Source organism: Aplidium turbinatum, chromosome 17, assembly GCF_918807975.1.
Source record: "Aplidium turbinatum chromosome 17, kaAplTurb1.1, whole genome shotgun sequence".
Taxonomy (NCBI): Eukaryota; Metazoa; Chordata; class Ascidiacea; order Aplousobranchia; family Polyclinidae; genus Aplidium; species Aplidium turbinatum.
Genome location: NC_137488.1, coordinates 4,261,535 through 4,287,036, shown reverse-complemented (window position 1 = coordinate 4,287,036; position 25,502 = coordinate 4,261,535). Strand labels below are relative to the sequence as shown.

At 38.3% G+C, this 25,502-nt stretch overlaps 2 protein-coding genes across 2 annotated transcripts; both read left to right on the top strand.

Moving 5' to 3' along the window:
• Positions 1-4,255: 4,255 nt before the first annotated feature.
• On the top strand, positions 4,256-20,955 carry LOC145786424 (tumor protein D54-like). Its single transcript, XM_082598077.1, has 6 exons — positions 4,256-4,380; positions 8,659-8,795; positions 13,483-13,619; positions 17,164-17,265; positions 18,867-18,927; positions 19,282-20,955. Exons 1-6 carry the CDS (start codon positions 4,374-4,376, stop codon positions 19,396-19,398), a joined length of 561 nt encoding a protein of 186 aa, XP_082454203.1. The 5' UTR covers positions 4,256-4,373; the 3' UTR covers positions 19,399-20,955.
• A 1,143-nt stretch (positions 20,956-22,098) lies between these two features.
• LOC145786876 (uncharacterized) lies at positions 22,099-24,496 on the top strand. The gene is made up of 3 exons (XM_082598617.1): positions 22,099-23,511; positions 23,733-24,346; positions 24,487-24,496. Exons 1-3 carry the CDS (start codon positions 22,099-22,101, stop codon positions 24,494-24,496), a joined length of 2,037 nt encoding a protein of 678 aa, XP_082454743.1.
• The last annotated feature ends 1,006 nt before the right edge of the window (positions 24,497-25,502 follow it).

Here is a 25,502-nt window from a genome sequence, read left to right as displayed (position 1 = left end):
AGTCATGTTTATAAACACCCGTAAGCGAAATGACTTATGATGTGGCCTGCATGATATTTGTGATGCGACTTGACACAAATCCACAATTTCAAAAGCACCTAATTTGAACTTAGAAATTTCAGATTATTTCAACAACTTGTTCAATTGTCTTCTCTCTACTAAAAATATTCATACTACAAACTCAATTGTAGACCTAAAATACACAAACGAAGATGTAAACAGCTATTCAAGCAGGCTAAGGTGTTACTTATGAGAAATTTGGTTCCATAAAACTAGAAGCTAGCCATGAGTTTCGGAATGCATTAGTTTAGGATAAAAATGTAAGACAACAAACGCAGTTTTGTTTTTTTCAAATTCGTGTAACACTATTACTCTGATTGTAACTATTTTAGAATCAGTGAGTAGCTTACAATAAGATTTGCTCGCAAGTCGTAAATTCTAATCAATGCAATGATTCGGCACACCGCACACACACTTCGTGCGTTCGATCGAGCTCTTTGTTATTTAGAAGTTTGCATGAAATCGGATTAGCACGGTTAATTAAAGGCGGCAAGTTAAATCAAAATTGTCGTTTTTGGGTACCTTTGCAAAAATTGAAATATCAAGTTTAACATATAAAATTTTAAAATAATGAGTTTTCAAACTTATAGACAAATGATTTGCTTTTACACCAGTGCAACTTCTGTTGAAATAGCATCAGCGGATAACACGTAACAGCTGATTGAATTTGATCCAAAAACGGCCCCCCCTTGAGCAGTTAATTTCCAAAAAAACGTTGAAAAGCAAAGGGTTAAAACGTGCCTGAATGAAAAATTATATAGTAGGCCTAGGCTATATATCAGTAGTTAGCACGGCCACAAAACCCAAAAAACAAATAGCAAAAAATAAAACAAAAACAGAGAGAAGCACACATGTAGTAATGAATGACAGCCTAATGAAAAGTGTTGTGGATTGAATTTGCCAGTTCCAATATTGATGTGGATGAGCAGTCATAATAATAGGACGGAGAAAGAAACCCGGACATAAAAGAAACCCATCCTCAGGCAAAAGCCCGTTTCGATGTGGCCCAGGAGAGCAGGTGTTGAGCTCTTTCTATGGCTAGACTGCACATCACATAGTAGCCTAAGACGATTGAGGTTTGATATCCAGTTTAAGTTATTGTTTCTTGTCCTGGTGGGTGATGGAATGGATGAGCTGGTAGATGATGATGTCCTGATGGTGTTGATGAAGCTCTCATCCCCTTTTGCGACGTGTCGTGTTGATTATGGAGTGTTGCGTTTGCTTTTAACATCTACAAACATAAAAGTACAGCACATGCAGGCGCGGATCTAGGAGTTTTTTTGGGGGGTCCAGAAAATTTGCAAATGAATTAAAAAGTAAGAAAAAGAAAAATACAGATATGAACAACCAGTGGCGTAGCCATGAATTTGGGGGGTTTGACGGTGTGTTCGCCAAAGGCGACACCCAGCGGCAGGGGTCTGGGGGGCCTCCCCCAGAAATTTTTCAAAAATTACTTTGAATTTGGTGCATTCTGAGAGCATTGTCAACAAAAATATGGGTATAAATATTCTTGTGAAATGGTGTTGTCCGGTGGCATAGAAAAAGGATAAGATCATGTTTTCTTCGGCATTTTTTCAGTAATAAAGCTAAGTCTCTATGTTTTCTTGTTGCCAATTCCTGGCTGAGATGTTTGAAAATTTTGGTATTGGCAAAACTCGCTCTTTTAATGCAGTTGAAATTGAAATTGAAATTAGGCAAACTTTGTTTTAGAGACATGGAGACTGAAAGCATCATTTTCAATATCGTGACGTCACACGCGTGCCAAAGGAGGGTTGTAAGTCCGCTGTGGGACTAATATCAGCTGTTTAGAAGCATAATAAACCATTCAACAATTTTTCACAAAATTTCGGGGGGGGCCCGGGCCCCTTAGGCCCCCCCCATAGATCCGCGCCTGAGCACATGCAATCGATATTATTGTTAGGTCAGCCAAATCTTTTGTACATAATTTCGGATCTCCACAATAATTTTCACAAGAATGCAAGAAAGCCTTTCTACGTTGTCTTTCTATCAGAGTCACTCTGTTTCTATTGCGTGTCCGTTTTGCTTAAACGTTGTTTTAGTTTGTGAATTTTGAAGCCTTGGACAAGTTGCACAAATTTTCAACCCTGCTGATATGGTGGGCTACTGCGTAGCATATTAAAACAGTTTGCATTCGGTACTATTAAAATTATGAAATCCATAATTATAATAGCCTATTCCTGATTTTAGCACTTCCATTAGATCTTTTTTAGTTTTCAGACTTGTGTTGTAGGCCTAGGTGGGTTGAAAATTTGAAAAAAAAATGCAGCAACATCGTGAAACTCACATTCACAAGCATAGACACATAGACATCTTATTAGATGTCTGTGCATAGACATCTTATTATGTCACAAGTCTGTTCGAATTAGGGTTGCCAGATTGGGCGCTTTTACGCCCAATTGGGCTACTTTTGATTTCTCCAGGCGCCAAAAATTCGCGTTGGGCGCGCTTTTTTGGCTGGCGCACAATTGGGCTACTTTTTTTAAATACAATATAACTTTTTATGTAAAAATTGTATCATGTTTAAGATTTTTACCTAATTCGTAGTTATTTCATTGAGGAGCAGCGTTTTTGGGGGCCTCGATCAGGCAGTGTTACCAATTTAGTATAAAGATGCCAATTTTCAAAAATGTTCATGTTTAGGCTTTAATATCTGGCAATCCTGGCAACTTAAGTGATCCAGGTTTTCATGAAAATGCAGCCAGTGGACATCAGTTCTGTTTATTTTTATTTCTGACCATCACAACGAAAAACAATATATGTCAAACATAGCAGGGGTCTAGAAAAAAGTAAAAGCGGCAAAACACGGACGCTATAACGTGCATGATGCCAAAGCAGGACAATCAGTCATGGCATGGTAGCAACACTTAAATAAAGTTTTTACAAATGTAGAAAAATGAGAAAAAAAAACTAGTGATTTTTTTTTAACAATTTATATGAGTAAAAAAACAAAAAAAAACAAGACAAAAAATAGTTTCTACGTTGATTGACCTTGGTGGGTTATCGAAACTGTTGATGGTCTTGAGGGGAACGCTCTTGATGCGTTAGCTCATCACGAAAAGCAATTAAACCATTTTTTGTATTTAGGTAACTTGTTTGTAGTTATTTTAACAAAACAGTTGAGTAAATGCATGGTTGCCAATCTGTCTGAAGGATGTGATGAACTGGAAAAACACTTATAATTCGGGACTGATGATCAAGCGCTCTGAAAGAAGTTTGTATAATGGCCTATCTCTTTGCTTGGGCTCCATTTTAGAACCCCCAAAAAATTGGGCTACTTTTGGGCTACTTTTTGCATAAGCTTGGGCTCTTTTTTATAATAATCTCTGGCAACCCTAGCTCGAATGAAATCAGAAGTCACCACAATTTTGCAAATTTCCAAAGGCAAAAATTCTTTCAAATGTTTGTAATTTAATTTACCGAGATGTTTAAATTTCTGGCATCAAATTGAGTAAAAAATTGCCAGAGGTATTTACTCCAGCTTTAAAACACTAGCGATTTATGATAGATTTGAAAAGCAGTTGAATGTAGCTTGAACAACTGTCTAAAAATGAAAGGAAAGTGTTTTTGATCACAGCTTGTCGTGGAAGAGGAAGCTAAGATCGTTGTTACAAGTTGGGTTGGATTTATCCAAAATGCTACCTATCCCATCTCTAGCTCTCTAGCCAATCTATTGCAAACTCAATTAGTTTTATAATGCCAATGAAAATCCTTACCGTAGTTGAATATTGTCACAGTTTACGGTACGGTAGGCAGTAGGCTACGGTACCTATCATGACTCTCCTCCAGACAGCTTCCGATAATTGAAGTCAAAATTCATGTGAAGTTGATTATGATATATGTTTGCTGCATGTGGAGCTACATGTATTGAAGTTTCTAATTTATATCATATACGTAGTTACGTACAAGGCAATCAGCTGCATAGGCTATGGGATATTTTAGTGGGCCATTCCAACAAATGTTCAAAAATGTAGGTTTGATTATATCCTTAATAGGATACAATTTTTCATTCCATTAAGTTTTGAACAGTAATCCCAGTAGTTAATTTATCTTAAGCTTTCATAAAAAGTTTCCTTTATCAAACTAAAAATCTTGCATTTTACCATCAAACTAACAAGGTTATAAAGCCAATCAGTGTAATCTTAACTGTACCGTACTTATTGTAATATTGCTTTATGTTTGATACCAACTTGTGTAGCCATTGTTTATGATTTTGCATTTGTTAATAATTAGATTCAACTTGTTTTAAAACACCGAATTATTTGTTGTTTATCCAACACTTTGCAAACCAGAGAATGATGGGTAAGACAGTTATATATATATTTGTTGATTTTCTAGTGTGCTGAATGCTCTGTTGTAAAAGTATGAATGAGGACACATTGTACTTGTAGCCTACATGTTCAATACAGGCCTGAACATTGTTTTAAGATAAATACGTAGGGTGTATGACTATGTATTAATCTGGGACAACACTAAAAGGCGGAAATGCGGAAAGGCGGAAATAAGCAGAAATTACTTAGAATTAAAACAGTCATAGTATTTAATGATCTCACAATTGCTTCTAAATAATAGCTTTCAATGATATTTCAACATAAGAAAATGTTCGGTATTGAGTTGTGGCTAAAAATCGCATTTCCGCCTTTTTCCTATTTCAATAAATTCCATTAAATTTCGAAATTTACTCCAATAACTGTGGAATTAAAACAGTCAAAGTATTTAATGACCTCACAATTGCTTCTAAACAATATCTTTCAATGATATTTCAACATAAAAGTAGGTTCGGTGGTGAGTTGTTGTTAAAAATCGCATTTCCGCCTTTTTCCATGTTGCAACATTTCATTCTTTCATGATGAAGTTATCGCTATGTTAAACAATATGGACGCCAAGATCGTACTTCCGCGTTTTCTGCATCGGCATTAAATCGCTACTTCTGCGGACAATACGCCATTTCACGCCCGGCTTATTTCCGCGTTCCGCATTTCCGCCGTTTAGTGTTGCCCATTAATCTGCGACCATCGACATAACTGCTTCCACTTTACAAATATTTTGGAATTAAAAATAAATTCACAGAAAAAGTTGAACAGTTTATTTTATACTATTATCACACCTTGTGTAAGTTTTGCCATTTTACGGTCAATTACTTGGCTTGTTTTTTGGTTTTGATGTTTTGAGAAATATATTATATATATACGGTACTCTGTTTTTCATAAAAAAATGGCATCCTGACTTTCAAGCGCCATAAAAGTAAATATGTCAATGAGAAGTGTTTTTATCAGGGTCTGAACATTGTTATTATTGGCTGTGGCTATATTTACACTATATGTATAGTGTAATAATAGCCTTAATAGTGTTGCCAGATAAGAAATTCTGCCCTAATTTGAGAAAAGTTTAAAGCTGTTGAAAACAAAAACTTGTATTTTGGAAATTTTTTTTAGCCCTTGGCAAAGATCAAAACCCTAACCTTATTCCTAACTCTAACCCTCTCCTTAACCCTTCCTAAGTTCAATCCTAACTGAAGCAACACCTGATTGCAACCATGACATTAAGTGTGGAAAAATAGCCACTTCTATTATTATTTATCATGCATTTTTACAAATCATTTTATTAGGCAGATCGCACAGAATCATTCTGCCAGAATGACAGTAGGCGACACACAGGGCTGCGATTTTCGCCTTTTTCGGTGACGAGGTCACTCGACACGCGCCATCACTATTCGACAAACGCCGTGCCTTACAGGAAAAAAGGGAAAAAAACAGAGAGGACTAAACGTCGTCAGCAGGGCTGCAATTTTTGCCTTTTTTGGTGACGACGTTGCTCGACACGCGCCGTCACTATTTGACAAACACCGTGCCTTACGGAAAAAAAAGGGAAAAAACCGAGAGAGGACTGAACGTCGTCAGGTCGAGAAACAATCGGGGGGGGGCATCACGTGATGCAATCATAAGAGTGCCAACTTACCTAAATTTTCTTGCGCCGGGTAATTCAAGGCAAAGCCTAAAAGTGACGCTTCACGCGAAAAACTCCCAAGGCGTCCGTGCCGCCATTTTGAACACTGCGGGAGAAGGCTTTGATCGAAGTTCTAACGCAGTGTTTCTCAAACTTTTTTAGTCCATTGCCCCCTTTTCGTTACTGAAATAAAATTTCGCCCCCCTAATTCTGTCAAGTAAAATAAACATTGATAATAAAGTGATAGAGAAATTTAGTTTTGGGAATTTAATCAACGAAATTGATTGTAACCTAAATACAAGATAATGTTCAATGGAGTGGATGAGCTTGGCGACTTTTACAAAGTTTTAAAACGTTTGGCGACATCTTCGTACGATAGAGTCGAAGATCAACCCGTTTTATGAACTAGCAAGCAATTTCTTTGCTTCGAAAGCATCAATGCCACAGAAAATCCCTTTTCAACCATATATGAAGTAGGAAACGACAAAATCCACATTCTAGCTTTCTTCCAGAGAAGCTCATATTTGCCAGCAACCTGGCACCAAAACAAATCGTAGCCTATCAATCATTTCTGAATTTCACTCTTGACTGATCATCTGTTTGCATATCAATGAACTGCTCTTGAAGTTCCACTTGTACAGTATGTCTGTAGGTTCGGTAGAAAATGGTTGTACCACCCAGTTTGGAACATGGAGGTCCACGAGATCTGCAAAGCGAAATTTCATGTCTTTATGAAGCATGTCTAAATGTGCGCAGTATTTTTGCTGTTCTTCTGTGATAACATTCTCGCTCAAATTGGGAAACTGAGTTAAGACATTTTGACCTGCGCTTTTATCTTGTTGACGCATTTTATCACAATATTCAGTGATTCATGTAGTTCAGGACTGAGATTACGGGCAACCAAGTGCTGACGGTGAATTACACAATGTATATATTGTAATAAGTCCAGGAATTGCTCTTTTCATCAGTGCAATAAACCCTCGATGCTTTCTAACCATTGCCTGAGCACCATCAGTTGCGCATTGTAGATTATTCTTCAGTGGAATCCCCTTCTCTTCGTAGAAGTTTTTCACTGCATTAAAGATGCTTGATGCCCGAATATCTGTAGGAAGACTGAGCGCAAAAATCATTTCTTCTTGTTCTCATATTATGAACAAAACGCACATTATCCAAGCAGCAGCTATAGCCTACATTGTCGGTCAAGGTGGAATCATCTATTTGCACTTTGCAGTAAATGGTTTGCGCGTTGGACTGTTATTGGTGGTTTGATAAATTTGCCCCCTTTGAGTGTTTTCGCCCCCCTGGCGCTCAAAATCGCCCCCAGGGGGCGATTTTGCCCACTTTGAGAAACGCTGTTCTAACACCTGGCATCAAACATTTTGCCACACACGTTTCGTGCTATTCGACACAACGGGTTTCTTTTATAGGCTAGATGAAATAACCTAGGCTACTTTTAGTTGTGAACGTCTATGCCAGTTTGTATTTCATCGTATAAGCCAATTAACAATATTGCTCTGTTAAAATGAATTTGTTGGATAGGCCTACTTGTTACGAACGAAAGTTTTTCACATCTAGAAATGACAGCCTAATTTCCAACCAGATGTTCAGAAATACAGATGAAAAAGCCGCTATTTTTATAGAAAGAAGTTCTCTTCCAGAAGAATATTTTGAACACTATGGGAAAATTACATTTTACATCGTTTTAACGTCGCTAAACGTTGAAATAAGACCCTTACCTCTAACCCTTACCCCTAACTTCTAACCCCTAACCCTAAAACGGCAATGATAATTAGGCTTAGGTACCCAATAATTTAAAAAAAAATTTCAAAAAATTGCCGAATAGGGAACTCGTCGAAAAGGGCTCTCGCCAAATAGGGCACTCGCCGAATCGGACTTGTCGAAACAAGCCAATTCCTGTGTTTTCATACTTTCTGGAGAAAAGTACACTTTTGTTTTTACTTGTAACAAAACAGAGTATTTGCCTTCTCATGTTATTCAAAAAGTAGTGGGGGTACGAGGTTAATTGTGAAAAAAAAGCTGTACTTTCATTTGTAGGACCAGTGTCCAGTAGTCTATCAAACTTCTGAAGTTTTGAAAATTATATTGAGATGCCTTAGACATGTGGTATGGTTCATTTACTTCTGTGTAATTTCTTTTATGACTTTTCTGCACCATGTGAGATGTTTGTTTCAAAGTTATTGAAAAAAAAAAAGATTGCATTGAAAAATCAGGTTTACGGAGCAGATTGATTAATGATTAGTGGAGCTTTGTTAGTTCTAATTGAATCTTTCTGTATTATACTAACTGTATATCACTGGCAATGACATATTTCTGAACAGTGCAACTTCTACATGAGGTGTATAAAATAACCAAAGCTTGAGGCATTTGGGTTGCAGTCATTTCAATCTTCATTTGGGTGTGTTAGCTGGTATACAGCCAACATTGTTGGGATTAAAGTCATTGGAACTTCGTTATTAGGACTAGTTGTGTCAATATGTATATAACTTTCAAAAACTTTGTGATTTGTTTTGTAATATACTTTCTTTGTTTCATAACTTTTGTAATGAAAAGATTTGTGTTTTAACATGTTTTTTTTTTTTGCAGTGCAGATTAGATAATAACATTGTATTTTAGCAGATACACCACCGACAGAAAATGTTTATCCTGATTTGACTGCTGCTTCGGAAGGCGATGCTGGTGCCGCTGCTGAAGTGCCAATAGACAGTGCTGAGGATGTTAAGAGGAAAGAACTTGAAGCTGAATTGCAAAAGGTGAAACAAGTTTAAGTTGTTATCAGATAGGCTAGGTAATGATGTAGCGTATAGATCAGGGGTGGAGAACCTTTGTAGTATTGCGGGCCACATAAAATGAGAAATATTACAGGCGGGCCACTAAAATTATTGAAATTTTATTAACAGATAAAAAATGCAGCGAAGTAGACAATGATTTATTTCACTTTCACAGCTAGTGGGATGGCTGAAAGTTTTTATTTTTGGTGAGTTGTGTGATGTCTGCTGACACGGAAGATGTTGCAACTCTTAAACTGCATCTCGACGTTTTTATCAGTCAGTCTGGAGCGAAGCCGAATTTTTGTTAGATTCAATTTGGAAAAAAAATGCTTGCAACGGTAGGTGCTTCCAAACAGAGACACATATTTCAAAGCATGTTTCCGCATAACTGGAAAATCATCAGCATTAACGTAGTGTTGATAAAAGTTGAGCAGTGGAATGTTTTGGTACGGTACATCGCTTTCAACGTACCGTCACTCTGGAGCTCTACTATTTCATGTTGGAAGTTACTAGGAACATCAGTTGCAACTTGCAACCACATTGAAAGGAGAGGCAAAAATATCTAACTTCATTTCTTTACTCTTTATGTCCAAAAATCTTGCATTAAATGTCTCCATGAAATTGACAGATACATGGGTACATTTGGCTGTTGCAGAAGGCTTTTGCTCTTGCAAGGTAGGGAAATGTGCGGTGTTATTTTTTTCAAGTTGTACTTTTCACGGATGTAGTTTAGCTTCAAATGATTTCACTTTTGCAAACAAGGAGTTCAAAAGTGGACTCGCTCCCTGCAACTTGACGTTGAGCTCGGAGAGATGCTTGTTAATGTTAACCATAAACGCTAGGTCACACAACCATTGGCTATCAGTGAGTTCAACGACATGGTTTCCCTGATTATCCATGAACTGATCGACTTCGTTTCTCAACAAGTAAAAGCGTGTAAGCATGTCGTTACGACTCAACCAACGAACTGCACAGTGGTAGACAAGGTCGTGGTAATCAGTATTCCGATCTTCCAGTAAACAAGCGGCTGTTCAAACCTCTGCTTTTGTTGAAATTGATGCATTTTATCAGTATTGGCATGACATGACACTTGCGTTAAGGCCGTAACGTGTCATTTCTCTTTTTACAAGTGTAGTTAACCCCTTTTGTGAACCCACCATGGCTGGAGCACCATCTGTTGCAAGACCTCTCAACCTTTCAAATGGTAGATTAAATTTGCGCATTGCCACTACAAGCCTCTCAAACAAATCTTCATCACGTGTTGTTCCATGCATAGATTCCAATGACAATAAATTTTCTTGTATTTCAAAGTCTGAAGTTATTCCTCGAAATGAAATTTTGACGCCGGCCACATGGAACAGTCACGCGGGCCGCATTCGTCCCGCGGGCCGCAGAATCCCCACCCCTGGTATAGATAAATGAACGTCAGTTGAAGGTGTGAAATATAAACTTTCCATCAGTTCATGCTTCACAGTAATTTTTTCTGTTTTATTTTTGTTCACTTTGCACCTGACAGTTGTTCAAGATGAAACCTTGGGTAGCCCAGAACTTTTCTATGGGGCGCCGTTTGGAAAAACACAATTTAGCAATTTTGCAACACCAATTTAGCAATTTTGCAACACATTTAGCTATATTGCAACACTTTAACTAAATTGCAAAAATACGAGTTAGTTATATTGCAGCAATTTAGCTAAATTGCAAAATACGATTTAGCTAAATTGCAACAATTTAGCTAAATTGCAAAATACGATTTAGCTAAATTGCAACAATTTAGCTAAATTGCAAAATACGATTTAGCTAAATTGCAACAATTTAGCTAAATTGCAAAATAAGTTTGAACGACGATTGCTCGTTTGGTAGATGAGATATAAACCTGAAACTTTTCAGGTGAATAAAGCAAGACATACTCTTTCAATTTGTAAAGGATTAATGATTTTCTTGTAAAAATTGAATTGCTGAGAATCGATGCAAATTGGTGAAGTTTAAGTTATCACAAGATAAAGATGGTACTTATTTTGTGCTACTGTTTAACTGAAGCAAGACATACTCTTTGCAGTTGCGTTAGATTGGTACTTTTATTGTAAAAATTAAAATGCGAGCAGAAATTAGATAGCTACAACACATTTAGTTGCAAACGTTTCATATTTTTATTTTTAAAGTTTAATTGGGTAAATTTTTAGTTGAATTTATGCAATTTGGTAAATTTTATGTCATTCTAGGTAGTTATATTCAACACTCGACGTTGGTTTAAAGTTTTTATTGTAAAAACACAGTAAAATTGTCAAAAAATCCATGTCCATTCCGCTTTATCACCTTCATTCCGCCGCTTTTCAGGATCGTTTTTTTCACCCCCTATGTAGTAGTTGCGTCCGTTTTGTGACGTCATGTTGACCAGGGTGTCGGATTCTATACTTGCACTCTAAATTGCAAAAATACGATTTAGCTTAATTGCTGCAATATAGCTAAATTGTTGCAATATAGCTAAATCGTATTTTGCAATTTAGCTAAATTGTTGCAATTTAGCTAAATCGTATTTTGCAATTTAGCTAAATTGTTGCAATTTAGCTAAATCGTATTTTGCAATATAACTAAATCGTATTTTTGCAATTTAGTTAAATTGTTGCAATATAGCTAAATGTGTTGCAAAATTGCTAAATTGGTGTTGCAAAATTGCTAAATTGTGTTTTTCCAAACGGCGCCCCATACTTTTCATTATCAGTTTTTGCTGTAAATGTGTAATGGATTTTTTGTCATGGTGATGTCTTGTGCTTTGGAATGTGTTTATAGCAGGGGTGGGCAAACTTTTTGTACTGAGGGCCACATTTGAAAAAATGTTGCAGCCGGGGGCCGCACTCATTACAAAGTAGGAAACTTTACCCGGTGTGTAAATAAACGCATATTCATATTAAACATAATTTTTGTATTTCACACTCAGTTACGGTTTAAAGCTATGCAATCATCATCACATTTAAGCTAATTAGACTTGTGGCTGGGTTTTTTTTTTCGGTCATTTATCGGTCATTGACCGATTTTTTAGCAAAATAACCGAAAAAATTACAGTCAATTCGGTCAAAATGTCCGAAAAAATATATAGTCAATTGACTATATAATATATAAATGACCAAAAATGACTAAAAATGACCGAAATAAATAAAAAATGACCGAATTTTTTCAAGTCATTTTGGACAAATGACCGAAAAGTTTCAGCGAAAAAATAAACCCAGGACTTGTGCAACTGTTCGCAGTTTTTCACAATTTTCTGCAAGTTGGAAGCAAGTTTGCTGGTAGATATCCTCATAACATCATGCAAGTTGGTGTCTGTCAGCAAAGACCTGTTCTTCGACTTGTTTATTTTTAAACAAGAAAATGCTTGTTCGCATATGTATGTGGATCCAAACAGTGTCAAAAACTTAGCAGCAAAGTTTTTTTAAGTTTGGAAACAAATCGTCAGACAATGACTTGTAAAAGTCATGCAGTGAATCTGACTTAAACTTCTCTTTCAAGTCATTATTTGCTTGCAAGTCCAGCAGTTCCAGCTGTAAATCCTCAGGAGCCGAATAAACTTCTGTAGTGAATGGAGAACTGAGCATATTAAACTGCGTTTCCAGGTTCTTTGAGTCTTGGAACCTTCTGCCGAATTCGATAGCCAAGGTATCCAACTGAACTTTATACTTTGCTGCAAGTTCTCCAGAAATGTTTGCTTCTTTCAGCAAAGGAAAGTGACAAAACCTGTTGTTGCCAGCTTGTCTGAGGAACAATGACAGCTTCATTTGGAATGATTTAACGTGGATGCACATCTCGTGTGCAAATGAACCATTGCCCTAAAGTTTTACAGTCAATTCGTTCAACTTTTCCATGATATTAATGGCAAACCTAAAGTCCAACCTCCACTCTTCATTATCTATGTTGGTACTAAAATCACATTGAATGCTTTTCATTTCCAGAAACATCACGATTTCTTCTCTTAGCTCCCACACTCTCCTCAATACTTTACCCAGGCTCAGCCAGCGGGCATGGTTGTGGTAGAGGACATCCAAATGTTCAGTTTCTAAATCTGCCAGCAATGCCCGGAACTGCCTGTGGTTAAGCCGGGATAAGCCCCCTGGCTCTGATAAGATTGACAACATTGACAATTGAATCAGAAACGTGCTTAATGTTCAGTGCACCTTTACACAGACTTTCTTTAAGGATGACGCAGTGAAGTGGTATGATGGCATTGCCAAGATGTTCTGCTTTGATCTTGTCATTCATCAACTTCAACAGCCCTACATTTTTTCCTGTCAAAGCACGAGCTCCATCAGTTGTTATACTTGCCACTTTATTCCACTCTAGCCCAGTTCTTGCAACACAGTTTTCAACAGCATGAAACAAGTCCTTACCAGTTGTTCTGTCTTTTTAGAGAATAATACTTTATCATGTAACCTGTTTAATTAAAACAATAAGTAGAGAAACAATAAGTGATGAGTAGGAGTTTCTGCAAGTGCCGGCCGGCCGCATAAAATGGTCTTGCGGGCCGCATGCGGCCCGCGGGCCGTAGTTTTCCCACCCCTGGTTTATAGATTTGATGCTTTCGAACCTTTGGTTGATAGTTTTAGCATTTTAATTTGTGCTGGACTGGTCTAGTTACATACTGTGCTTTAAATTCTCTTGATTGATCTATTGCAAATAGACTGAAGAAGAAATTGCAACTCTGCGGCAAGTTCTACATGCAAAAGAACAGCATGCTTCAACTTTGAAAAATCAACTGGGCCTTACTACAATGTCACAACTTAAGGCTGAAATCAACAAAGTGCAAACTTCACAAGCGTAAGTGATATTTACAATTATGTAGTCTGGTAATGTCTTTTGCAATAACTGAGGTGTTTGTTTCAGTAGAGTGCTCTATTTTAAAGGTAGGTTACGAGACTTTACTTCATTTATAAAGTTATTGTGTGTTCCCATTTCACTGACAAAGTATGGTATCTAGTTGGTTATTTTGTAGCTGCAGCCATCGACCTGTGCTATACTTACAATAGCAAATTGAACGAATACAGTGTACAGATCAGTAAGCCACTCTTTAAAACTCAGTGTTTACTTTTCTGAAAGTACCCCTAACGTAAAAGCACCAAAAAGAAACACTTAAGTAGGATTGTGTGTGTAGGACTGTAGGTAGCCTACTTAGTATTCTTCAAATTACCAGCTGAAAATCTGTCTGCAGTATTCAGAATTGGCCACATATCATACAGTTAGTAGTGATAAAAGGTTTCTGCAGACTCTTAACCTCAGTTCTGGCTTCTCGGTGTTTTGGGAATTGCTAATCATAAATAATTGTAGGATCCATGATTCCATGTAAAAGGATTCAACCAAACGTATAATAATCAATAAAAAATCAACCAGGTTTGGTAACTACAAAAATTTATTGGTAGAGCTTTCGCCGCCGTAAAGGCGGCTTCATCAGTACTCTATAAAAGCACAAATAAAAAACATTAAAAAGGAATTGTGAAAAATTATTAAAGTACAGGGTAACAAATCAAAAGGTAACGTTTGAACCATAAATAAATGAAGCTTTGAAAGCTTCAAGTCAGCTTAAAATTATTTCAAACCTAGACTTTGTTTACATTTAATTTAAACTATCATTTATTTATGGTTCAAACGTTATGTATATACCTTTTGATTTGTTAACAAAACTCATTGACTAGACAAATGCCATTTTAAAATTAAAATTCTCACCATCCATCGACCTACAGTATGTTATTGTTCTCGTATTTTTGGATCAGAAACGCAAAGAGCACATCACGCTTTATAGGATTGAAAATTGTTTTCCAATATCATTGATTTTTCTCTGCCAGAATTGTGTTTCACTGTCAGAACTTGCAATTCCTTACGGAGTAAAATGTTTTGCATTGCATTATCCCTTTGAGCTTGCAGATATTACCAAGCACGATACTCAGTGTAGTTACTACAGTACTACACCATCGATAGGAAGTCCTGAGCATTTATGTTTGTACAGCTTTCAAACTCTTGCGTCGTCAATGGCATCGTTTCGATATCAGGTTTTATATTTCAAAAAAATTCCACCATGTGGTCTTCTCTTTGGGTGTGAGAGTTTAACAACCTTCACTTTAAACGAGTTTTTTTCATATGACCATGCCTTCATTGCCTTGGGTGTTTTAATTGCAGCATTTCAAATACTTGAGCCTGGCACATTTTCACATTTGAGCCTGACACGTGAATGGAACGCAAAGTGAGAAATTGTTAGCAAATGTTGAAGCTACGAGTAGAATATTGTTTATAGCTGCAGGTTTGTGTCTGACACTCTTCAAGAGATATCGTCAGAATAAAATAAACCTTCTACTAGTATATACTATTAAATATTTCACCTCGGTTAGCTTTATTTTATTCTGACGATAGCTCCTGAAAACGGTCATGCAAAAACATGCAGCTTCGAGCTATGAGCGACATCCTACAAGCAATTTTCAAGTTTTGTAATCAATCAATTTTGAAATGTTGAAGTCTGTCGTAACTCTTATGATAAGCACAGCTAATTGCTCTGCATGCGTCGTGTGAAGAAACGTTATAAAGCATTTTCTTTGCTAGCATCTAGGTAAAGTGACAACCAAGTGTTCTCGCCATTTTGGCAGCTCCAACACAAATACTATTTTTGTTGCATCGATAAGGGCCTCAGGAAGAATGCTTGAGGGCCCGCTGAGAATTACTAAAGTAGATGCTCAGTTCGTAAATTTTTCCAACTTTTCCTTATTTTGTGCAGTGTCCCAAAGTGTTCTTGGTGGGTTATTTGTTTTGTTGAAAATGATAACTTTGTATAAACAATGTTACTTTTCTCAATGGTCCGCAAACTTATATTGCTAATGTACCAGGAAGCGCAACTTACGCCATCTTGGTTCTGAGTAGAGTACCCTGTAAAAGTGTTGCCAGATCTTTTGTCTATTTTCAGACCGAAAGCTATATTACGTAGCTTTAAAATTAACCAATGCTTTCTAGTCAAGCCATGACTAAAATTTCCATGAACTGTATGAATTAATCTAAAGTGATGTTTTGTCAACCTTATTAAAATCAGGTGTGAACCAATCACAATAATGGTGTTGATACAAACACTCGAACTCGACTCATCCAGTAACACTCATCATCAGTCGCCATCTTCCTTCTCCGCTTGAAGTAGATTGCACATCAACATGGGTTTACTTATTTGAACTCGCCCAGTGTCGCTAGATTGAGTCCGGTCTACGCTTAAATCTTGCTTTCCATCGTTTTGGTAGTCTGTCACGTTTTCTCTTTTTTTGGCTTTCCCTTCCAGTAATGTTACGCATAGATAAATTTATTTGGTATGTTTTATTGCTGGAAGTAGTCAATTTGATTTGAACAGCTGAAAGTTGCAGTGCGTGGGTCACGCAAAGTTACGTTGCTTTCCGCTGTTTGTCTAACGCAGGGGTCGGCAAACTTTCTGTACTACTGGGCCAAATCTACAAACTTCCGGTAACGTGCGGGCCGCATAAATTTCAACCTATAAACAATCGCCACATTATCCTTAAAATCATGGCGCACCTGCAACTCCTATTCCTGTGTCTATTGCACAATGAGACGTGTTTGTTGCCGTTTCATATTTATTATCAAACACGTATTAAAACGCAATGCATTGTTTTTATTTACTTATCATTTATCAATGTGAAGGATGATGTTGTTTCTGTGTCATGGCCAAGGTGTTTAAATCAACTGGCAACTTTGTTGATGATATTTGCAATACGTCATTCAAATGACGATCTGACAGGCGAGTGCGAAGTTTATTCTTTGCGTAATTCATTTTTGAAAAAAGCTGCTCACAGCAATATGTGCTTCCAAACATGCACATTACACGTATTGTCATACAGATGAGGATAGGTGGATTTCTGGACATATTCTTTATGAAAGTTGGCAATTGGAACTGAATCGTATTTGGCCTTCAATATGTTGGATGATTGAAGTTCAATTGTTTCCATTTGCATCTCATGTGGCACAGTATTGACATCCATTGAAAATGGAATGGCAAATAAATCGAATCTGTTTTTTTTTTTGATTTTTCAAATCGCAAAATTGAGATTCAAAGTTAGTTTTAGTGGAAATGATAAGTGATATGTACTTATCAGGGTTGGAAGGTTTACAAAGGCCAAAATTGGGAAAATGAGCAAAATTGGAATTGATTGGTTAAGTTTCCCAAAGACGTAGCTTGTTTACGAAGGCAGTAATGATGAAACTTTAGTTTATGCACTAAAAGTAAGATCGTTCGAGGGCCGCAAAAAGTTTGTCCGCGGGCGCAATTGGCCCGCGGGCTGCAGTTTGCAGATCCCTGGTCTAACGGAACATCTTTGTATTGCAGCTACAAGAAAACGTCAGAGACTCTGAAGACTGCCGGCCAGGCAACAGCCACCGCGTTCAACTCTCTCGGGGCGACAATGTCCAACAAATTCTCTGAGATGAAGTAAGTTTTCTCTACTGACTACTTTTCCCCTTACCGATGTTTCATTGTGCCTTAGGCTGCTTCAATAAGAAAGCATATCGTAAAAGTATCGATCAGTTGTACATACACAATTCAACCCTATGAACAGTCATCTGAATAAAACATGATTTGTGAATTATTTTATTGAATGACATATTTTAAAAGATCTGACAGGCGTTGCCGTTTGGATTCTTAAGCGTTTTTGCCGTTTACGTTTCTATTATATTTCATGTGTCGTTTCTGACAAGGTTTATCAACGCGGTGACATTCAAGATAATCAACAAGCTTATGTCACACCCGGTTGGCCGATCGATGATACGCATGCATTTGCTTCCTGTTGTTACATCGTTTATGACTTTAGGCAATTGACGTTCAACTGAAGCGACACTGCGACAGCCATAGCTTGTTTGTAGTGAGGTTGGGTTTATCCATCGTAACACTAAGATAAGAATACGTAAAACCCAACTTCGACGATATTTCCAACTTATGGTTCGTACGCTTAAAAAAGACATTCATTTTCACTCCATAAGATTTGGTGAACCGAAACAAACCTTGACTTTGTTGCTAGTACTGCTTTACAATGCCATCAGCAGTGTTCCAAGATGGAATATGTATCCTCACTGTACAAACCGGCTGAACAAATCTGTACAAACTCACTTCCTGTGAAGCTTGAACCTGACCCAGTAGGAAAGCAACGTTTTCTCGGACTTCGTTACACATCCAACCAGTCTTTACATTCGCTTGTGTGTTTTTTCATACAATCCCCTCTCCTGGCTTCAGGCGTTGGTTTTGCTATGCCTTTGTAACTTGCTAAGTACAATTTTGTTAATTATTTTCGATGCAAACTTGAAGAAGCCGAGCTTTGAGGCAACGCAGCCCGACCTACGAATCCCTGTAAGATTGCTCGTGTCTGTGGCTGCTGTGTTTGAGGATGTGCTTGCCTGAGTTGCATGTGTTCTCGGATTCGAAATAACGCTCTTCTCCCGGCGGTGTTAATTTAATATTGTACTCATTGGTCATGTGTTGTGCATCTGTGTTACATGGAACAAAATTCTTCAGCACTACAGAGCGTTCAAAATATGACTTGTCGCTGCAAACTGGCTGCCATTGTCTTCGTCAGGTGTCCATTTTGTATTGTTGGTGATAGAAGTTGTTTTTATTGTTGTTGTTTTTTTTTCAAAGATTCTCAGCTTTTAAAAGCCGTGTCCGTGTGTATGCAGAAAATGTACGATAAATTCAGTGTGTTTGTTAAACCTAGTATATAGTAATATTGGCTAACTTATCTGTGGTCATGTGATTTTGTTGTAATTGTGATTTCATTTTTAGAGTTTAACGATTATTGTAAGTCTTTGTTGCCTAAGAAATGCATTAACTGATAGCACATAGCATTGTCGAAAAAACGTGACAAACAATGAAAAAACGTCAGCTCTTTGAATGATATTACCTTACAGCAGGTATTACATATGAACGTTAGTGTTGCCGACTTGGTAAAGTTTATTTGAGATGTGTTGCTCAATTACTGTTTGTGTGAATTCATCTCTATGTTATTAAAATAGCTTGAATTGCATTTTTTTTTTCTCTAGGAATTCTCCCACATTCAAAAGCTTCGAGGAAAAGGTTGAAGGTGTTGGAACGACCATTATGGTGAGATATCGTCTACAACACATTTTGCTTGCACTTTGTGATATGTGGTCATGGAAATACTGAGGACCAAGATAGAGCTTACTTTCGTTTACACGCGCTTGTTGTAACAGGATAAAAATTATCCCTTATACGTTAGTTAGTGCACGGTCCTTTGCTCCCCGTATTGAGAGGTTTTGACGTACCGTAGGTGATGATTTAATCTACAAGGCTTCCATTATGAAGACATGAGTAGTTTGGTGAAGATAGATCACGTGGAAGAATGTCCTCTTCCAACCTCAGCTTTCAGGATTTGTTCAGTGACCTTTGACATTGCAACGTTATCTGGGTGGCTTCATTTTATTTTCTATGTTTTAGTCGAAAGTCTCCGGGGTGCCCAAGGATGGCAACGCGGAGGGGTCTCCAGCTGCAGAAGGGTCTCCCGAGTCTCCGGTTACCAAGCAGCCACATCCTGCCGACGACCTCCCGATGTGAACGTCACTTGGGGCGACAGGAAAGCTTTCGTCTTACATTGTTTCGACATATACAGACATTCAATTTATGCGAACAATTCAAGCTTAAACATTTTGTCGGCTAACAAGCAAATATCACACAGGTGTGACCGATTTGGTTTAGGGCTGTAGTTTGCCCCCTAATCTCCTGAGTTTCTCTTTTATCGTCGCACCCTAAGACACTAAACTATGTTTCTGAAACCGATGCTTTAGTTCATTTCTCAGTGTTAGCTTCACTTTGTTTGGTTTTATCAATGCTCTGTTATATGTCAGATCTAATGTTATGGCTTAAGTTGTGTCCTTATCTTGCAACTCGAATGGGTCTTTATAAAAAGCAAATCTATTTAATTTATGCTGCGTAGTGTTGTAACTGGTTTGTCACTTTTTTGCTTCTGTTTGACTTCTATATATTTCAAGCGTAGCATCCGAAGTTGAACTGATTATGTTGTAATGTCATGGAAACTATTCCAGAGGAACAGTGTCGACATAACGATAACCAGTGTAGCGACTTCATCTTTTCTAGTGTATAATGCAAGGATTGATTTACCAATTGTGGTTTGTGAACCACAGAATAAAAATTTCGCACCCACTTCTGTTCTTACCAGGCATAGGGAGATGGTTGCAGTATTTTTTTATTTTTTTTTAATTTGAAAAGTGGAGTATAATGAAAAGTATATTTTGAAACGCGCAAAATTGTTGTGTCACAAGTTCACCATGCATTTTTTTTTCCTAACAACCCCTTGTGCTGAGTCCTTGTATATCACCATATAACACAAATTTTCAGAGTCGTACCGTTGTTGCATCTTCCTACTGTATCTCGGTTGCCTGTAATAACCGCTGTGTGTATAAAAAGTGACGTTTTGTTTCTTGCTTGTAAGTTGTAATGTCGATTACCAGCTTGAAAATCAGTTTTTTTTAAGAGATGAAACGTCCGCATTACGTTGAAAAAAAAAACTCTGATTTGCTGGTTGGATTAAATTTATTTGTCTGAATACGTCGACTAATAAAAACACCCTGGCTCGGAAAAACTACCGACAGTGCTAAGAACCTCCTGTTCTTGCGATTTCACGTTAACCGATTAACCATGCTAAGATTATCCGTTATAAAGATGCTTTATATTTTTTCGGCCTGCAGATTTAACGTTTCTGTACTTAATTTTCTTAAATATTGCGTTAATCTGTTCTAAACTCTTGTGTTTGCATTGATACATTAACTTACCAAATCCTGCCATGAAGATGTTTAAAAACTCGTTTGTTTTCAATACTGTATTTTACTTCAGTAACTTCTTAAAAGTTATTCCAGCTAGGTTGTTTCTGAGCCAGAAATCGTCAGCCACTTTAAATCAAACCAGTAAACTTGTGGCTATTTTTTTCTTATATCATAAGCTCCGCTTTTGTGTGTTGTATGCTTTTCATTATTTTGGTGCCATAGCTAGCCTGTGTAGCTCGTGGTTATGTGTATTGTGTAGATCTCTGCAAAACTTATCATGTCTTTGGTTTCATAACTTGGTGTTGCGCTAACAAAGGAAAATTCTAAACTATTTCTGGTGGTTATGAACGTGGCAAGGTTATCCCCATATCAGTTTGAATGAAAAACGAATTTTTGCTTATCTTATAAACACTTGCAGGCAATTCAAGAGAAATAGCTTCCCGACAAACACTTTTGTTGCGCGTTGCGCTAGCACATGCATAAGGTGCACCGAGTGGTTAGCATAAGCAGTAAGCAGTGGCCGAGTGGTTAGCGCGTTGGGCTCGCAGTCGAGAGCCTGCATGTTCGACTCCAGCCACCCGCACTTGCTGTTGTTTCTCTGGGCAAGAAACTTAACGATAATTGCCTCTACCCAGTGATCGATTTCGAGTAATGGGTAGTACCAAATTTAAGTCGTAAGTAAAGTAGGCAACCGGAAACAGACATTGCCGTCGGCTGCTGCGTGGGTCAGGTGTATGTCGGAAGGCGCACACCGATGCATAGCGCTCAAGTCCGCTTTCCCGCAATGCAGGATAAAGATAAACAAACAAACAAAAAGGTTGTTGATTGTGGAAATCTTTATTCTTGGACTAGGACAGTGTCTTTGAGAGCCTAATCCTGACAGTAGCTACAGAGAGATTAAAGCTTTCGCTTGACCAAAAATGTCGCCAAACAAAATAAATTGACTTGACTTATATGTAGCCTAATGCATCATTGCATTTTTTTTTTATCAAAACTAAGTAGGCTATAGAAGCATAAAATCAACAGCAATCAGACTGTAGCCCACCTTTATACTTCTGCTCTTCTTTGATTCTACCACCCTTGCTTGCATCACGTATGGACAAATAAACTTTGTCAAATCGGATCGATGCTTTAGCCTATTTCTTCTGCAGTCCTGCCAAGATCTGGACGTCTTATAGCAAACAGTGAAAGTTTGTGTGCACTTAAATATGTATATTGTAAGTAGGCGTACATCCAGGAATGCAGCAATTTGGCATAGCCTATTTATATTGAAATACAGCAACCTGGGCAACAGCAACCAGCAACCTACAATACAGCAAATACATGGGGTGGGAAAGACGATAACCTTCTCGCGGTTCACCCTGTCAGTACTGATTTTTCAGGAAGCTAATCATCGTCTAGGCTTGCGGGCTGACAGCCGCATAAACACCGAGTGGGTGGTAAAAGGATAAACCCTCGGCCCAACCTCGGAAAGATGTCTAACTTTCAACAAGCACCTTCAAGGCCCAACACTATACCATGGGAAATCACCATCGGCACATGGAATGTACGAGGCCTTAATGCTGAAACCAAAAAGCAAACTCTGGGCAAAGACTGCCAAAGCTACAATATTGACCTCTTATGCATTCAAGAAACCAAAATCAAGGACCACCAAGAAGTCAACTTACAAACAGGGCACAAACTTGTCCTGCTGCAACAAAACAAATCAGTTCATTATGGCTTGGGATTTATTATTGGCCAAAGACTGATCAACCACGTTGTGAACTATAAGTACGTTAGCGATAGAATTGCAACTATGGACCTCGCTATTCCAACTCGAAATGGTAGTCTAACAAAAATGCGACTGATCAACGCCTATGGACCAACCTCTGAAAGAGCAGCAGAAACACCAGAAAATCTTGAAAATTTCTATGCAGAACTTCACACTGCTAGCTCCACCCCCGCTAACTGGCTTACTTTTATATGTGGCGACATGAACTCCAAACTCGGAAAGCTTACCCAAGATGACATTGACACGGGCCTAAACGCATGCCTGGGCAGTTACGGCACTGGCCAACGCAATTTGAACGGTAATGCACTCATGGATTTCCTTTCTGCCAATGGTTACTTTGCTAGCAACACTGCCTTTCAACACCCAAGCAGACACCGCACTACCTGGACGGGTTTTATTAAAGATCCAAACAACCCCAACTTAAGTAAGCCTATTTACAACCAAATTGACTACGTCATCTGTCAACAGAAAGCACGCCCTCTACTACAAAACGCAAGGTCTTTTGCAGGCACGGACCTAAACTCTGACCACAAGCTTGTTTCCACGAAACTAAGAATTGATAAAATTCATTTAATTCACAAACGCCATCCAAAGAAATCCAAGCAACAGAGAATCAACATCCATCGTCTGAGAGATGATCGAAAGACCCAGCAATCATATAGGAAAATTCTGAAGAATATGTTGAGCGAATTAGACCGCAACGATGATCCAAACACAACTATAAACCATCTACTTGACTGCATGAAAGTTTCAGCCATAAAAGCTGCCGGCATCACAAGAAGCAACCCACCACAACATACGTTTGATCAACAAGTAGCACATCTGTCCAAACAACAAAAAGCCTTAAGGCTACAAATTTATCAAAGCACAAACAACATGGAACGCTCTAACCTCCGAAAGAAACGTACAAACATCCTACACAGCATATCTAAAAGATTAAAGGAGGTTGCAATAGAAAAAGCCAACTCTTTGGCAGAAGAAATATCCGCATCTGAAGACAGCAGTAAAATGTTCCAAGCAGCAAAACTACTTAAAGCGAAAAAGCCTCCTACCCCCATCATGATTCAAGATGTCAATGGCAGTTTTGTGCTCTCAGACAAAAGCAAAGTAGAGATTGTAAGAAAATGGTTTCAGCAACAATTTACAGATTCAGATGATGAACCAATACAACCATTCACCGGAGAAGCAAGACCCTTGCAAACACCAATAGCCTAACCACTGAGGAAGTGTCTGCAGCAATTTCTTCTTTGAAAAACCGTCGTGCTGCTGGCCCTGATAACGTCAACAACGAACTCTTCAAATTCTCCAAAGACATAACCTCCGGTTTAATATCACAGACTATTAATGAATCTTTCAAACAACACAAACCAGTAGACACCATCGGCGAAGGCATACTAATTGCTATACCAAAACCCAAGAAACCAAAAGGACCACCAGCTAATCTTCGACCCATTGTGCTCCTCAATAGCATCAGAAAAATCCTCTCCATCATCATTTTGCATCGGATTAGAGACAAAATTGACAGCTTCACTGGACCCTTCCAAAGCGGTTTCAAACGTGGCAGAAGCTGTGCTGACATTGTCTGGGCACAACGTATGCTCGTTTCAGTGGTAATGGCTAGAAAATGGGACTTCCACAAAATGGGAATAGATATGTCCAAAGCCTTTGACACCATCAAACGCAAAAAAATCCTTCAAATTTTAGACCAAGCTGGCTGTGATGAAGATGAACTGCGACTAACCCGCGCCCTGCTAGCTGGCACGAAACTGTATGTGCGCATTAACAACGAAATGTCCGCAAACTTTGAGACTACCATCGGTTCCCCTCAAGGAGACAGCCTCTCCCCAATACTCTTCACCTGCTACCTATCTGCAGCATTGAGCTCAGTGCGAGAGCAGTCCTCCAGACCAAACCCCCCTATATCTGACACATGCATGCCTTTGGAAATGGAGTATGCAGACGATGTTGAGTTTCTGGATGAGGAAAGACAGCCACTTGATATGCTACAATCTATTGCTACAAAGAACCTGAAAAACTACAATCTTTTCATGAATGAGACTAAAACTGAATTCACCCACATATTTCTTGCAGACACAAATGAAACTGATACTGATAGCCTACCGATTCGAGGAAACGAAAAATGGCGTACACACAAACTTTTGGGATCATTATTGTGCAGCACTGCCGATGTCAAATCCCGCTGCAATTTAGGCAATGTCGCTTTCAGATCACACTGGAAACTATGGAGCAAGAGATCGAGAATCCCATTACAGTTGCGACTAAGATTGTACAACGCGTACTGCATCCCAATTATGATCTACAACTGTAATAGCTGGTCTGTTACCAAAGCAAGTCTTGAAAGATTGGATGCCTGTCATCGAAGACATTTACGTGTCATAACTGGTCATACTTGGCCAAACAGTCTTATCTCGAACAAAAATCTCTACAAAATATGCAACAGTGAACCATTGTCTTGCAAGATCTCCACCATGAGATGGAACATGTTTGGACACATTCTGAGACTTCACCAGGACTCACCTCCTCAGAAAGCCCTTGAATTTGCAATAATTGGCAGCAAAAAGTACCAAGGCCGAACCGGACGTCACCGTACCAATTTATTACAACTGCTGAGATCTGACATCAGAAAAGCTGGCCTGGGATCCTTGCTCAGCACACCACATCTCCATCGATTGCAAAACATCGCAAAGGACAAAACAGAATGGAGATCCTATCAACCTTGTTGAAAGACTGATCGAAGCCAGCGGATGCCAAACGATTTGGCTACACTGGCGGCAGAGACAGTTACAATAATAATACAGCAACCAAGCTACTGCAAAAAGGTACACTTGTCAATTGGTTGCAACTTAGACGAGCCTATTCGAAACGTTGCGGTGATGCCGTAACGATGACGAACTGTAGTCTACACTTTATGCTACGATTTGATTCTGTCCCTTGATTTTGATGCAGTCGCCAGGCTGAGAAAGTTTGTCTGATTTGTTTCCAATCGCCAGAATCTTAGTGATATCGTTCATGCGGAACGAGAATGTGACGTCATCACAAGCAATCCACACGTCAATTTGAAAACGAAGAAAGTTTTATTTAAACAA